Source organism: Lycorma delicatula, chromosome 12 (genome assembly GCF_047948215.1).
Source record: "Lycorma delicatula isolate Av1 chromosome 12, ASM4794821v1, whole genome shotgun sequence".
Classification (NCBI taxonomy): Eukaryota; Metazoa; Arthropoda; class Insecta; order Hemiptera; family Fulgoridae; genus Lycorma; species Lycorma delicatula.
This window is the reverse complement of record NC_134466.1, coordinates 16592828-16609446: the sequence shown is the minus strand read 5'-3', so window position 1 is coordinate 16609446 and position 16619 is coordinate 16592828. Positions and strand designations below refer to the sequence as shown.

Sequence of the window (16619 nt, the reverse complement as noted above, 5' to 3'; positions counted from 1 at the left end):
CGGCATGGATGAAGTCCTATGTAAGAACTACCGCATGAACAAAATGAAAGTAATGAAATGTAGTAGAAGTAACAAAGATAGACCACTGAATGTAAAAATAGGAAAAGAAAAGATTATAGAGATAGAAGAATTTTGTTATTTGGGAAGTAGAATTACTAAAGATGGACGAAGCAGGAGCGATATAAAATGCCGAATAGCACAGGCGAAACGAGCCTTCAGTCAGAAATATAATTTGTTTACATCAAAAATTAATTTAAACGCCAGGAAAAGATTTTTGAAAGTAAATGTTTGTATTTTTTGAAAGTTTATATGGAAGTGAAACTTGGACGATCGGAGTACCTGAGAAGAAAAGATTATAAGCTTTTGAAATGTGGTGCTACAGGAGAATATTAAAAATCACATGAATGGATAAAGTGACAAATGAAGAGGTGTTGCGACAAATTAATGAAGAAAGAGGCATTTGGAAAAATATAGTTAAAAGAAGAGGCAGACTTATAAGGCCACACATATTAAGGCATCCTGGAATAGTTGCTTTAATATTGGAAGGGCAGGTAGAAGGAAAAAATTGTGCAGGCAGGCAACGTTTGGAATATGTAAAACAAATTGTTAGGGATGTAGGATGTAGGGGGTATACCGAAATGAAACGACTAACACTAGATAAGGAATCTTGGAGAGCTGCATCAAACAGACGACCAAGTAGTTCATTTTTTCAGATTTTAATGATGGATTTTTTAAAATCAGTATTATTATAACATTATTTTTACACTTATTTAATAGCCGTGCAGTTAGATTAAAAGAATACCGAACAATTTAAGTAAATATTATTTAATAAAATAACTTAAATTTGTTATTTCACAAATAATATAAACTGCAGCTACTTAATAACCATTAATTTCATATAGATTTTAAAATTAAAAAATTTTTTCTACATTTATTTTTTTATTTGAATTAGCAGAAAAATGCAAAAGGCACATCTGATAAAAATAAGTAAATATAATAAAACAATAAAAGGAGACTGCTAGTAAAGTATCAGTTCTCCGCAAATACGTTTTTCCCTCACCAGACATTTTCCCATTAATTTTCTAATTATTGCATGAAATGGATAATTTATCACAATGAGATGTTGGTAAAAATAAAACGATCAAATCACTCATAAAGATCATAAACATATACACAATGTGTAATGTGATTGTAAATATACTGGTCGAACCGAGATCCTCCTCGTTTTATTGAAATTTGATAAAAATACAATTAAAGATTACTTCTAAAATTAAGAAATATTTTCCTGTAGTGTTTATACATACATAAACTTAAAAGATTAATAATTTTATCACCTGGAATTATTTAATAAAATGCAATCAGACAATTTAATTGTGTCATAAATTATCAGATAAAAAGACATTCAGAGAGGATGATATTACTTCTATTATATAATATTAAATAAACGTAATATAAATAAAAAGCAAAAATAAGGAAAATTAATGTTTCCTCATTATACTTATTTTTGATAAAATAAATTACCAAAAGACCTTCAATTTATATCGCGTATATAAGATATAATAAAGTAATATAAATATATAAAACTCATTTTATTAAATGTAACATACAACTATAATTAAGAGATATTGCAATCATACAAAACTACAATCTATTTGATTTTTAAATGCACGTCATACTAAAGGGTACAAATAGCATAAACAAAAATGGTAACTTAAAATTTATTTTCAAAAATCATTTAAGGTATTAGTTTTAGATCTAAAAAAATTTATGTGATTTGGACTTCTTTAACAAAAATGTAAAAGTAGATGTAAAAGAAATAGTCAATAACTAGTTATATATGTTGCAGGGAAATGATGAAAACTGAAATTTTATGTAAAAGAAATGGTGAATAACCGGTTATTTATGTTGCACGGAAATGATGAAAACGGAGATTTGATCAAATCCCTAAGGTAGATGATCAATTTAAGGAAGATGTTAAAATTACAACTCTGTGGAGTGAAGAAAGTAAGTGATCAAATCAGTGAAAAGATGAAATAATATTTTTTAGATATTAAAAGTATTTATTTAGTAAACCGTGTGTTATTAAATGTAGAGTAGGTAATACAACAATAGTCATCGAAACTAATTAACAAAATAAATAGGTACTTAAGCTGATATTTTTAAAAACAAAAAGGATTTTTTTACTAATTTTAAACATGTAATTAATTATGTAATTAAATATGTAATTTTGAACGTAATTAATAAATAATAATGTTCATTCATTTTTATTAAAACACGTTGTTGATTTGTAGCATCTCGAGTTACAAAGTAACAAAAAAAATTACCCATTTACTTTATTTATAGGCCCTTATTTAATTTACATTGTATTTTGGATTTTTCACAAGAACATTTCTTAAATCCTTGACCTCCAAATAAGGAAAATTTTCTTGCATCTCACGCAGACTTAGGTTACTCCGTGGAACTGAAATGAGGTGTAGTCTTGTACAGTCGAGTAAAAATGTGAAGTGTAGTCTTGTACAGTCTCAGTTCGACATTCCTGAGATGTGCGGTTAATTGAAACCAAACCATCAAAGAACACCGATATTCACAATCTAGTATTCAAATCGCTGTAAAAATCTTACTAGGACTTGAATGCTGGAACTCTCGACTTCCCAATTAGCTGATTTGGGAAGACGCGTTCACGACGAGACCAACTCGGTGGGTTTAACCTTAACTTAACTTAAACCTAATAACTTAAATGTAAAACCTAATGTGTTCCTATATATATATATATATATATAACTAATATATATTTATATACATAGACTTCAACATTATAAATCTTAAAAATGTAAATTCATTAAATTAAGCTAAAGAAATATATTTAAATTTATTAAAAAGCATAATCAATCTTCTTTTTCATATAAGGCATTACCAAAAATTAAAAATTTTTATTACTGATACTTCATGATACAAAACAGCAATTAAAAAAAAAATTCTTTATCAGCAAATTCATCCCACACTCGTATCAACATTACAATCTCAAACTATTCTGTAAACATAAAATGGGATTCGTGGATGGTACATGTTACAGAATTATGACAGTTTTAATTCATGTAATTAGTATAAACACTACAAAAAAGCATTTGAGAATGCTTTATGTGGATAAAGTAAGATGCTTTGATTATTACAAAAATGAACAACTTATTTTAACAAAATATTTCAAAAATGAATGAAAATCCAGACAGGTTATTTTCAGTTATACAATTTCAGGTTATTACCAATACGTTATAGAAAAATAGTGACTACTTGTTTTTGTAGCAAATAAAATGTTTTTTATGCTGTATTTGATTATTTCTTATCATTTATAAGTCATGACCGTCTGTGCATTACATTATAAGCCGCTCTCTCTTGTTTCTTAAATAGTAAAATTTAATGTACAGGAGTATGTCCAATACGATATATTTGTAACCACGTGATACTTATGAAAAAAAATTATGTTAAACACCGACCACTATTTTCTGGAAAAATTTGTCTGAATGGATTAATTTATGAACATATCAAACTTTATTTAATGTTGAATTTTTATAAAATAGGGAATAGGTCTTTAATTGGCTAAAACAGGGATCAGATCTCTTTGAACAAAGAACGGGTGAGTCCATGAGCTATTGGGCTACAGTAGCTTACACTTCTACAAAAACATATGTATATTTGATATGACTATAATCATCACTCTTAAAATTAGTAATGAATTTGTTCATAAACTTTATAACTTTGAAAAAAAAAGAAAAATTATGAAATATAAAAAAAAAACATCACTGTGGCTCCAGAGTAATATATATCCAAGTGTACAGATGAAAGATTAATGTAATAAAGCCCACTTCTGTAGTAGTCTCTACCTTTTGTCTGGAACCAGATTCAGTCTCAAACAGATATATTTCTTTCACGCATTAAAACATTTATTATCATCATCTCTGTTGAATATCTGCTTATTGTTGCTGTAAATGTTAAAAATAATAATAAGAAAAAATTTAGGATTTCAATAAGAAACTTTTGAGATTATAAAAAAACTACATCACTTTATTGAATGTGACAGTTTTCTCCTCACTTATAATTAAATAATAAATATAATTCTATAAAATATTACAGTTTTGATATAATATAATCTGACATTGATTTAATTATACACATAAAAACAATTACTATATATTACAATACTTCTATTTTATATTCTATTACGCTTTCTTCTTTTCTTCCATGATAAATATTTATTTCATAACAAATACGAATTGATGAAATATTTCTTGGTGTTAATTTTTTGTCTTTAAGGAATGTATTACAGTTTTTATAAATAAACTGAGCCTTTAGCATCATACAGCTGTATTTTGTCGAAGGCTCAACAACAGGAAAATCTTCAATGAACTTTTTTAGGTAAATTACATTTTTTTAAATGTTTTTACATGAGTTTTGTCTGTCATTAAATCACTAAATTATCATCAGTTTTTAGACAATTATGCCAGCATAATTTCCTCTACTATAAATTAATTTAACAAAAATATAATTACAATGAGATTAACATAAAATTAAGAATGACATATAAAGTAACATAAAAATGTAAGATTATATCTACAAACTGTATGACACAACATGATACAAATTCATGGTAATAAAAATCTTCAACTAAAATGTTGAAATAAATAAGTCATAAAAACAAGGTTCATACGCAGCCCAGTCAACTTAAGAAAACTGTTGCTTTAAAATACTATTACTTTAAAATTTTAAGTAGCAAATGTACAATGTTGGAAAAATATTGAACTGGAGTAAAAATTAAGTGAAAAGTAGTATGACATTTTTTTGCAATTTTTATTTTTTAAGTTGGTTTTTCAAGCAAAATTTTTTCATTACAAGATATTTATTTCATACTATGGAAAAGTCATACATACTACAATGATAGTTTGTACCGCAGATCACAGACTAAACATTTTACCAGATGCAGGCATATTTAGAAGAACACCTATAAGTAAGTATTTTGACAGGCTGTGTATTACACATTCAAATGCCATAGTTTATATTGCAAATCTAATATGCAAGCGTGTTTTACAAGTGTTGAATATATACTTATTTTATTTTTTAACTGTGTTATCTTAATTCCTTAAAAGCTTTATTATTCTGATTTTGATAAAATCGATTATGTTCATAGCGAATAGATATTATTTCGATATACAAGAAAAATTGATAAATAAAGAAATGTTATTCATGAAGTTTCACTGACCTGTCTGAAGAGTTGTATGAATGATTAAAGCAACATCTGAATCAAACAATTTCACTGAAAGCGGCATTCACTCGTTAAGAAAGGGTGAATTCTCTTAGAGCAATCTATTTGTTAATCACTTGCTTTTAGTGAATTAAGTAGGTCACCGTGTTATAGCAAGCTATCACAAATATGGGAGAAGGAGTGTCTAATATAGCTATAATGACAACCTGATCTTAGCATCTAAGTTGTTCGTCTGAGATATAAATCACCAACCGGTGCCAAACACTTCTCATACAATTAATACAAACTGTCACGGGTGATATAAATGTTTTACATCGCATTTATTGGTTTAGGGAAAACAAGGTTTAACAAAATTCACTTATTCTAGTCTTTTCCTTAACTTACCCGTATTTTCTTTATCCCCAAATAGAATAGAAACATTAGATAAGCAGATTACTGTAAAGAAATTTTCCTCTACAAGGCTGAAGAGCAACAGCAAAAGGGCTTGTCAAAGGTCTTAGTTTCTTGACTAAAGGGATCACACACACACACAAATCCAACCACAAACCGAGTTATTTATGGGATTAATTCAAAATTGAAACTACACCCATTTTTTAATCTTCTAATTTCGTGAAGAAGATAATTAGAAATCATTTAACTATTAGATTATTCCAGTATGCTTAACATAGAACTTATTGTTCTTCATCACATCATTTGTAGGTACAATTTATGACTGTAACTACTGCAGTGATTATGATAAAAAGGAACAAGATTAAATGCTCAATTAAGATTTAAGTGACTAATCTAAGACATGATTAAATTTAATTCAACGTAACCATCAAGTAATTATGTAAATCATATAATACCAAGATATTATATTTAGGTGAAATAATAAGTCAATATATCCTATACTATGGCGAAAAGTTGCTATTTTTATTATTTTCAACCATCAACTTTTAGAAAACAGTTTCAATTTTATTATCAATGAAAACACATTTTTTTTTAATCTATTGAATAAAAAAACAGAATAAGATGCGAGATGAAATTTTCAAATTTGTACTTCTGCTGGTTTTGGTTATTTTAAGTACAATGAAAAATATAAACGCAGAATGATTAAGAACTATTAAACTTCAGCAATAGTTTATAGGTACTGAAGCAGCAAGAAGAGATTATAACGTAGAAACAACAAACCGTATTCATTAATGAATTATGTATCAGAGGGTTAATTTGGATATGACAATTACCTTAATTTGGTCAAATACTTGATCGACTTGACTAACTTTGCTCAAGTAACTAAGAGAGAAGAGCTGATGACAGCATCTGATGATGTTTAGATATAGTCTAAAAAGGTCTTAGCCTGCAGAAAAACATATTTCTTTCATTTAAATATTATAACGTTACGTACAAGCATTCAAACCTAGTGAAAGATAAACAATTCTGCTTAGCCTTTCAAGTATTACCACTCTGTTCACCATGAGAACAACTCCATAAACCAACACCGATTAGTTTTGTTTGTATCTTGGCTACTTTATATTTATCACAATTAAAAAAAAAAGCAGAACAGGCATGTACAGTAACAAATTAATGTAACCCTTTCTGTGAGAAACAATGCATTACAACTGTAATTCAGTAAACACTGAGCTTGAAAACAATTATGAAATATATGACCGATTTGAATAAACAACCTGATAATAAATACAAACATTAATCCATCACTAACATATATACTTAAAAACACAGATGAAACAAATAAAAATCTTGATAATTTTACAAGATAGTATTGACAGATTTATTTTAGGGTAAGGAAAAATGTAAAATATCTATACACTACAAAAATTGCAATCAATTTGACACCCAATGCTACTTCTAATAGCTACAGAAAACAGCATCGGAGAAGTTTCCTTTATAAAGAGTTTGATCCTCAGTATCTTACAAACGTACATTATTAATGACACCTCCTGTATATTTTTAGTGTTGAATACTGGAGGACACAAGGTTGGACTCAACTAAAATGTAATTGCTGAACTTCATACATTTATTGTATCTTTTCACCTTACTCAAACGGCAGGTAAAGATTATAAAAACTTTCAGCAAGCAAAAAGTAAATGACTGACTAGACAGGCCGTGTCAAAAAAAAATGTATGTGCATGATGATATGGCAAGAATGTGCCTGAAAATTATGGCTTTTAACTACAGCAATACTTACAAAAAGCTATGTTTCTTCTGACAAAATCTAGAACTCAACTCCAAAAAGAAGAAAAAAAATACAGGAACATAACAACCATGCATAGATAATAGTCCCCGTACTACATATAAGTACCACGTTCTGACAAATAATCAGCCAGTTTACATGACTAAAGTACATAAATTATAACATTAAGTTGCAGGAATGTTATTTGAATTGACACTGACAACAGAAAAAAAAGAGATCACATTAGAAATATAAAGATTAATCCACTAACTGCCTTGATGCATTGTTTTTCAATACCTTATGTTTTCTAAATTTTACAGTAGGATGAGATTTGACAATAGCAGCAATTCACCACTGCACATATCAAGTTTTTCAGGTAAAAAAAAATTTCTTTACCCAAAAATTCCTTGTTTTTCTGAGAGAAACAAAGTTTTCCTCAATTATATTTTAAACATAATAATAAGAGCACAGGTCACTTCTAAAAAATGCAATTAAACACAGATTGTACTAATAAAAAGATGTTTTTCAAATTGTATAACTTGCTTTCAGACGCGTTGTGAAAAAAATTCAATATGAACATAAGTAGAAAAAATTATTTAAACCAGAAATAATTCATTGATCAGCAATCAAAAATATGATGTAGAAGTTGCTTATTATTTTTTCATTAAGCAAATAAACTTTTGTACTTTTTAATCTTTCTTTACAACATGCTTATTTAAAATTAATAACTAAACAAATAATCATTTGATATAAGTTATTCTGTAGAATTATAATAATAATATATTGGAAGTATGAGGAAAAATTACTCTTTTCCATTTTTTGCTGTCAATGTTGTTAAAAATCATATTTTTTATCAGCAGTTAATGAATTTAAAAAATAACAATGATGATTAAGTAAAAACAGATACTTTAAATATAAAATAAAATTACTATACATATTATTTTAATTAAAAAAAACATGCTTATTTAAAATTAATAACTAAACAAATAATCATTTGATATAAGTTATTCTGTAGAATTATAATAATAATATATTGGAAGTATGAGGAAAAATTACTCTTTTCCATTTTTTGCTGTCAATGTTGTTAAAAATCATATTTTTATCAGCAGTTAATGAATTTAAAAAATAACAATGATGATTAAGTAAAAACAGATACTTTAAATATAAAATAAAATTACTATACATATATTTTAATAAAAAAAAATAAAAATAACTATTAAGCACATTTAAAATAGTTTTGGCAATTCATTGGACTGAAATAAACACATTTTTATATTAAAGTTTCAGCAATTCACGATTTTATTATAATTTTTTTTTTAATATATAGGAACTAGAACAACATTTTTACATATCAATGATTTAATATAAATAGATATTTTTCTTGTTAACAAACTAAAACTCTAATCAATATAAAATTCATGTACTTAAAAATTAACATAATTTTATTTAGCATGGCCCATTCATATATATATATAATACAAAAATATATAAATTATAATTCCACTTACTAACCAATGTAATTAATTATTATGTTCTAATGCTTTCTTTCCATCTTCAGGAACATCTGATAAACTTGTATATAAGTATTCACTTCATATATTAATATGATGTAGATTAAAATTAAAATAAAATAAAATTTTATTTTAAATAAAACAATCATAAATATATAATATATTTAAACATAATATTATAATATATATGACATTATGTTTATGTCATAACATATTTTATTTTAAACATAAATATAACAATCGATCAAGTTATAAAATAAGTTGTAATTTGTATATCTAGCCGATAAAAGTGTTTCAATTGTCTATGGTATAAAAGCAGTTTGGCCAACATACAAATCAATAATTACTACTTAAAATTTGTTTGAATAAAATATCATTTCAAACCTCCTCTATGAATCATGAGACCTTGCCGTTGGTGAGGGGGCTTGAGTACTCAGTGATACAGAGTAGCTGGACCGAAGGTGTAACCATATCGGAGAGGTATCTGTTGAGAGCCAGACTAAGGAATGATTCTTGAAAGAGGGCAGCAGCTCTTTCAGTAGTTGATAGGGGCGTGAGTCAGGACGACTTAAACGGCCATATAAACATCAATCAGTCCTCTGAGTACTGCGCAGCTGAAAGCAATGGAAAACTACAGCTGCTTTTTTTCCAAGAAAATGTGGCTCTCTGCATTTTCATATAGCAATGATGGAGGCACCTTCCTTGGTAAAATATTCCGGAGGTAAACTAGTCCCCCGTTCGGATCTCCGGGTGGGTACTACTAAGGAGGGGGTCACCAGAAAATTAAAAAATAACATTCTACGAGTCGGAGCGTGGAATGTTAGAAGTTTAAAAAAGGTTGGTAGGCTGGAAAATTTAAAAAGAGCAATGGATAGGATAAATGTGGATGTAGTAGGAATTAGTGAGGTTCGGTGGGAAGAGGAAGGCGACTTTTGGTCAGGTGATTTTAGAATAATAAACTCAGCTTCAAATAATGGGCAGGCAGGAGTAGGTTTCATAATGAACAAGAAGATAGGGAAGAGAGTAGAATATTTCAAAACGCATAGCAATAGAATCATTGTAATAAGGATAAAATCAAAACCTAAACCGACACGATTGTTAACGTCTATATACCTACAAGCGCCCATGATGATGATGAGGTAGAGTGTGTATACGAAGAGATTGGTGAAGCAATTAAACACGTAAAAGGAGATGAAAATTTAATAATAATTGGAGATTGGACTGCAAGCATTGGAAAAGGCAAGGAAGGAAATATAGTGGGTGAATACGGGCTGGACAAAAGGAATGAAAGAGGGGACCGACTTATAGAGTTTTGCACGAAGTATAATTTAGTAATAGCCAACGTTCGATAACGTAGACTGGAATAAAATGTTCAGCATTTTAAAAAAATTAGGGTTCAAATACAGAGATAGAAGAACAATTGCTAAGATGTACAGGAACCAAAAAGCAACAGTAATAATCGAAGAACATAAGAAAGAAGCCGTAATAAGAAAGGGAGTCCGACAAGGATGTTCCCTATCTCTGTTATTTTTTAATCTTTACATGGAACGAGCAGTTAATGATGTTAAAGAAGAATTTAGATTCAGAGTAACAGTACAAGGTGAAAAGATAAAGATGCTACGATTTGCTGATGATATAGTAATCCTAGCCGAGAGTAAAAAGGATTTAGAAGAAACAATGAACGGCATAGATGAAGTCCTACGCAAGAACTATCGCATGAAAATAAACAAGAACAAAACAAAAGTAATGAAATGTATTAGAAATAACAAAGATGGACCAATGAATGTGAAAATAGGAGGAAAAAAGATTATAGAGGTAAAAGAATTTTGTTATTTGGGAAGTAGAATTACTAAAGATGGACGAAGCAGGAGTGATATAAAATGCCGAATAGCACAAGCGAAACGAGCCTTCAGTCAGAAATATAATTTGTTAACATCAAAAATTAATTTAAATGTCAGGAAAAAATTTTTGAAAGTATATGTTTGGAGTGTCTCTTTATATGGAAGTGAAGCTTCGACAATCGGAGTATCTGAGAAGAAAAGATCAGAAGCTTTTGAAATGCGGTGCTATAGGAGAATGTTAAAAATCAGATGGGTGGATAAAGTGACAAATGAAGAGGTATTGCGGCAAACAGATGAAGAAAGAAGCATTTGGAAAAATATAGTTAAAAGAAGAGACAGACTTATAGGCCACATACTAAGGCATCCTGGAATAGTCGCTTTAATATTGGAAGGACAGGTAGAAGGAAAAAATTGTGTAGGCAGGCCACGTTTGGAATATGTAAAACAAATTGTTAGGGATGTAGGATGTAGAGGGTATACTGAAATGAAACGACTAGCACTAGATAGGGAATCTTGGAGAGCTGCATCAAACCAGTCAAATGACTGAAGACAAAAAAAAAAATCATTTCAAAATTCGTGTTATTTTAATCTACATAAAATTAATATGTGAAGTGAATACTTATATACAAGTTTATCAGATGTTCCTGTAGATTTAAAAATAACTTTCGAAAGCGCTAGAACATAATTTATTACATTGGTTGGTAAGCGGGAATTATAATTTATATATTTTTTATAAAAATTATCAATTGTTATTATATTTGTACTTGCAAAATAAAAAAAAAACTTTCTACATCCCCTTCATAAGAACTCCTCTTTCCATAATTGATAACTTCATCAAATATTACATAGAGATATGACAAAAATAAAAAGTTTTGCCTGTTGAAAAAAAAAAATTATATGATAAAGGTAGAGCTAACTTCTTTTTACGCTTTTTAGAAATATTTGGTGATTGTGAACTCATACCGATAGGTAATGCATATTATAAGAGTTAACACAAACTATCTAGCCTACAGAACAGGTGTTTCCTGTGACTACCCAAAATACAGTCACCATTTTCTTTAGACGGAGTCTGGATGAAAATATTTACAAGTATTATACTACAGGCTTTTTTACATTAAACCACATTTATGAAATCTTAAAATCTGATAAATAATAAAATTTTTCCATTATTTAAAAATAAAAATCATTAATATAAAAATTTACCCTAATTACAATACATCAAAATATGTTTTATTAATAATGATGATTTTAATATTGCAAGCTACGCAAAACTTTTTAAGTTTAAAAAACATTCGTTTGTTTTTTATAAATAACAAATTTTGCCAAAAGAAAAATTATTTTTCAATTCTCTAAGGCTGTCTGAGGTATAATTTAAAAATGTAACAATCAACAAAATATAACACTGCATTTAAAAAGAAAACTAAACACTAAGTGAACCCTTCTGAGCATTTGCCCATATACCACATGGATTAGATACAGATTTCATCTAGTGAAAACAAAACTTAAAACTTTATTAAGTAAAAAACTTATATGAATTTTTAAGAACTTTGTCAACATGTAAAATTTACAGTCGCTTGTCGTAATGTTACTAGTTAAATTATCTTAACTCTTTACTACAATACAAATTTTTATAGGGTTGTATTATAACAGAAACATTTTCTGACAACTAATTTTGATGAGAAAACTAAGTTTATTATTTTATGTAGGGAATATGTTGTACAAAGATCTTGAAAAATGTGGCATTTTTTTATACTTTAAAACTTTAATAGATTTCACATAAAATTACACAAGAAATATAACATTTAAAAATAATATTTACAAAAAACAAAAATATAGTTTATTCAATAGAAAAAAATACGTACTTGCTTTGATTTTTAGTACACATTTTTATCAAAGCTATAAATTATATGCATTATTTTTACCTTATATTCCTGTAGTATTAAATAAAGATTTTCAAATCGATATAAAAACACAAATAAACGTTCATCTGCATAAATAATTAATAATTTGTTTAATTTTCTTATATAAAATTCATTCTAAGTGAATAAATACCAAGAAACAAATATTCTGAGACGATTAGGGTTTCTAGTAAATTTTTAAAGTTCAGAAATGACCTAAATTTCAATCAACGACAAATTCATCCGCTAAATTTCATTAAATTCTTGATGAAAAAGAGTTTATAATCAAAAATACATTTTTTTTTACAGAAGTTTTTTTTTACATGCCTGTATTTAAATTAATAAGGAAACAAATTTTTGGAAAGTAAAAAAATTAAAAAAAAGGTAGCAGCTATATATACAAATATTAGTTTGATAAATTTCAATGTAGATAGTTATCCAACATGAAGGGGATTATTATTAAAGTAAAATATTCGCTTATATTTCAATTTGATCGCAACTAATGTAAAATAAATGAATTATTATTAAATAAAAATTAGTTTATTATATCACATCAAAAAGAACATAAAATTTTAATCATAGATTCCATCCCATCCAAAAATAAAATAATATTTTTTGCCTCAGATATAAATAACAAAAAGAAAAGATATTATAATGTTAATTAAATCTAATATCAGTAAGGTGGAGGTTGGTGACCGTATGGGTTATGCTGAGGTCCTTGTCCTTGTTGTCCTTGTTGCTGCTGTGTAGGCTGCTGCTGCTGCTGTTGCTGCTGTAATTGTCTATGAAGTTGTGCGATTAATTGCGGGTTCTGTTGTTGCTGATTTTGCTGCTGCTGTTGCTGTTGCTGATTTTGCTGCATTGCCAATAACTGATGTCTCATTGAAGCACTCAGGCGCTGTTGATTCATTTGCTATCGGACAAAAAATAATAATAATGAATAAATATTCACCAAGTAAAAAAAAGTTAGATAAACTATTTAAATAATTAAAGTACAGTACCACGTAAATTAATCCAAACACAGTTGTTATTTTATTCAATAAAAAGTAACTTTATTTGAAAAAAATCATACCTTTACAATCTGTAAATTAATGTGTCCTCCTTTATTCTTAATCACCTCACATATATGATTTTGGCATCAATTCAAAAAGCGTACTATATACTTTTTTGATTTCTTCATCATGAAACCATACCGATATTATTCCTTAAATGAGGTCATTTGTGGTACAATTCACTTTTCAGTCGCTTTTTACTATTGCCCAAAGATATTCTATTGGGTTTAAGTTTGGGGAGTTGCCTGGTCACAGAAGCACCTTAACTTTTCATTCTTTGAAAACTTTTTCTGCTTTTTTGGTAATATGGCATAGTGCCAAATCTTGTTAGAACACTCCATTGCCTTGTGAGAATTTGTTTGGAAAGCGTATCATAATTCTTTTCTTCAAAATCTTGATTTATCCATCGCTTTACAACATATCCATCTACTGGAAGTCATGTTTCAAATGTGAAACAACCCCAAAACATGTTTTTTTCTGGAGATGTTTAACCAATTATTGGATATGAGCCGGTGACGTATTTTCATGAAATCCTTTTCTAATGTATGGAACCCTTTGCCCCTCGACATAAAAATGTGACTTGTTGGAAAATATAACATTTTTCCAGTCTTCTTTGGTCCATTTTTTTTTTTGGCCCCAAAGATCCTTTGCTTTTTTTTACGCATTGCAGGTGTTTTGCAAAAGCTGCTTTTTAGCTGGCAATGTGCTTTCCGTCCAGCTCATGTGTAAATCTGTTCCATACGCTGCTAATTCTTGATTTAAATCTACAGCAGATAATTTTACTTTTTCTCACTAATAACCGATCTTGTGTTGGAGAAGTTTTTTCATTTATGGCCACATTTACCTTCTTTGAGGTGAAAAAGAACCAGTTTCTTTAGATTGTTTTAAAACAGCATTCACTGTCCTTCAATTTAACACCAAACTCAGAAGATATTTGTCATTGTGTCATGCTGGTATGCTCAGAAAGCGAAACAATTTTTGAACATTTTCTTAAGAGTTATGTCCATTATTATATACTCAAGATTCACAGAACAAAAAATATGAAAATATGATTTTGTAATAAAAAAATGAAAAAACTTTCCCAAAACACTAATTATACATTAAAATTGCTACATAACCAAACAATAAACTTAAATTACACAGAAAACTTAATTTGGATGAGGTCAAGCAGTGTAGTAGACACAACATAGAAATAAACAAAAAATTCCCTATGTTTGCTAATTTGCAGGCTACTGTAGATTTAAAGCAGTTGTCAACATAACACCTAGTCATTCTGTACTATTTCTTCATACAACAGTTTTTCAAAATTTCTAACTTATTTATTATAGGATTAATATAAAATGGCTGTTAAAAACACAGATATATGTTAATTTTTTTACTTTAAGTACAAAAAAAATAAATACTAGAAATTCTTTCCAAAATTTAAAAAAGAGGTAGCTACGTAACGGTATTAACTTATAATGAATACCTGTTGAAACTGTTAAGGGTATTAACTTGTAAAGAATACCTGTTGAAACTGTTGCTGCTGTTGTTGCTGTTGTTGCTGCGTAGCTTGGGTATGCGTATGCTGATGAGTATTAGGTTGTTGGCTGGTTCTGCTATAAGGAGGAGCCGGCTGGGTTTGGCTCATTGGACCACCCATTGTGCTCATTGTTACATTAGGTGCCTGTAGACACAAAAAATAAAATAATCACACTAAAAGGCCCTAATTTTATTTAATGCTGGAAAAATAATATAGTACTGCATTATTATTTAAAATAACATGAAATGTGGAGCTGTCCCATTAAAACTAACATTTGTAATAATATTTTAATTTTCCCTTCCTTCTGAAATTATCACCAGAGGTCATCATACAAAAATAAACCAGCTTGTTTATTGAATTGTATATAGTTAGAGAAAATAAAATTTTGTCAAGCACGGCTTGACAAGGAAAATACAAGATTTTTTTAGAAAGTTCTTATTTGATTTTTCAACATAGTAGCCTTGTAATTTGATACATTTAGAAAAATTATTTTCCAACTTTTTAATTTCGTTAGTATTATGTGATTTGTCCAGATCTCAATTTTTGCAAAATAAATGGTTGTCTCAGCTTTGACCTCATCATTTGAAGTTAATCTTCATCTAGTAAGCTATTTGTTCAGTTTGGTAAGAGGAAGTAATTAATCATTATAAGCCAAATCTTCTAAATGTGGCACACATGGAAGCACTTCAAAGTGTAGGTTATGAAATTTTACAGCAAGAACTTGAAATGTGTGTTTAGGCACATTATCGCACTGAAAGAGCACTTTCTTTTTGGCAAGATGTAGATGTCAAACCTTAATAGAATTCTTGTATTGGTCAAACAGTGAAGTGTAATACTCCTTGGTGATTGTTCTGCCTTTTCCCAGATAGTCTATCAGCACCATAACATTAGAATTCCAAAAAACCATAGCCAAGACTTTTCCTGTGACAAAACCATTTTTGTTTTCTTCAACGCACTTTCGCCGGCTTCCGGCCACTATTTGATTTCTGTAATGTAATGGTTAGCCCAAATGGATGCAGCATATATTTGTATTTTATACATTTGTATGTATTTTCTCTGGAATTGGATTTTTATTTAAAGAAAAATTTGATTATATGGAAACTGGTAAGTTTAATAAAGAATAACATTTAATTACATTTATCAGACAAGACTTAAAATAACATTTATTTAACCTAAACTTTTTTTTTTAATTTTAGTCATACAATCTTTCTATCAAAAGTTTATATGAGGGCGGTCCAGAAAGTAACTTACTTTTGTGCCTAGCATGGAGATGGGTGGGGATAGAACCGCCATCTTGGCATCAAAATGTTTCTACACTCAGTACGCATCAAGCTGTCATAGCATGTGAACTGTGATTTTTCTACTTTGTTC

The 16619-nt window shown here is 28.5% G+C and overlaps 1 protein-coding gene across 1 annotated transcript in view; it reads right to left on the bottom strand.

The window, feature by feature from the left end:
- Window positions 1-13164: 13164 nt before the first annotated feature.
- Window positions 13165-16619, bottom strand: part of LOC142333136 (mediator of RNA polymerase II transcription subunit 12-like protein) — a 138272-nt gene continuing 134817 nt past the window's right edge. Inside the window, exons 38-39 of the mRNA XM_075380069.1 lie at window positions 15234-15392; window positions 13165-13587 (exon numbers count right to left, since the gene is read on the bottom strand). Of these exons, the coding sequence (XP_075236184.1) occupies window positions 13348-13587; window positions 15234-15392 (399 nt within the window). The 3' untranslated portion in view covers window positions 13165-13347. The remainder of the gene's footprint in view (window positions 13588-15233; window positions 15393-16619) is intronic.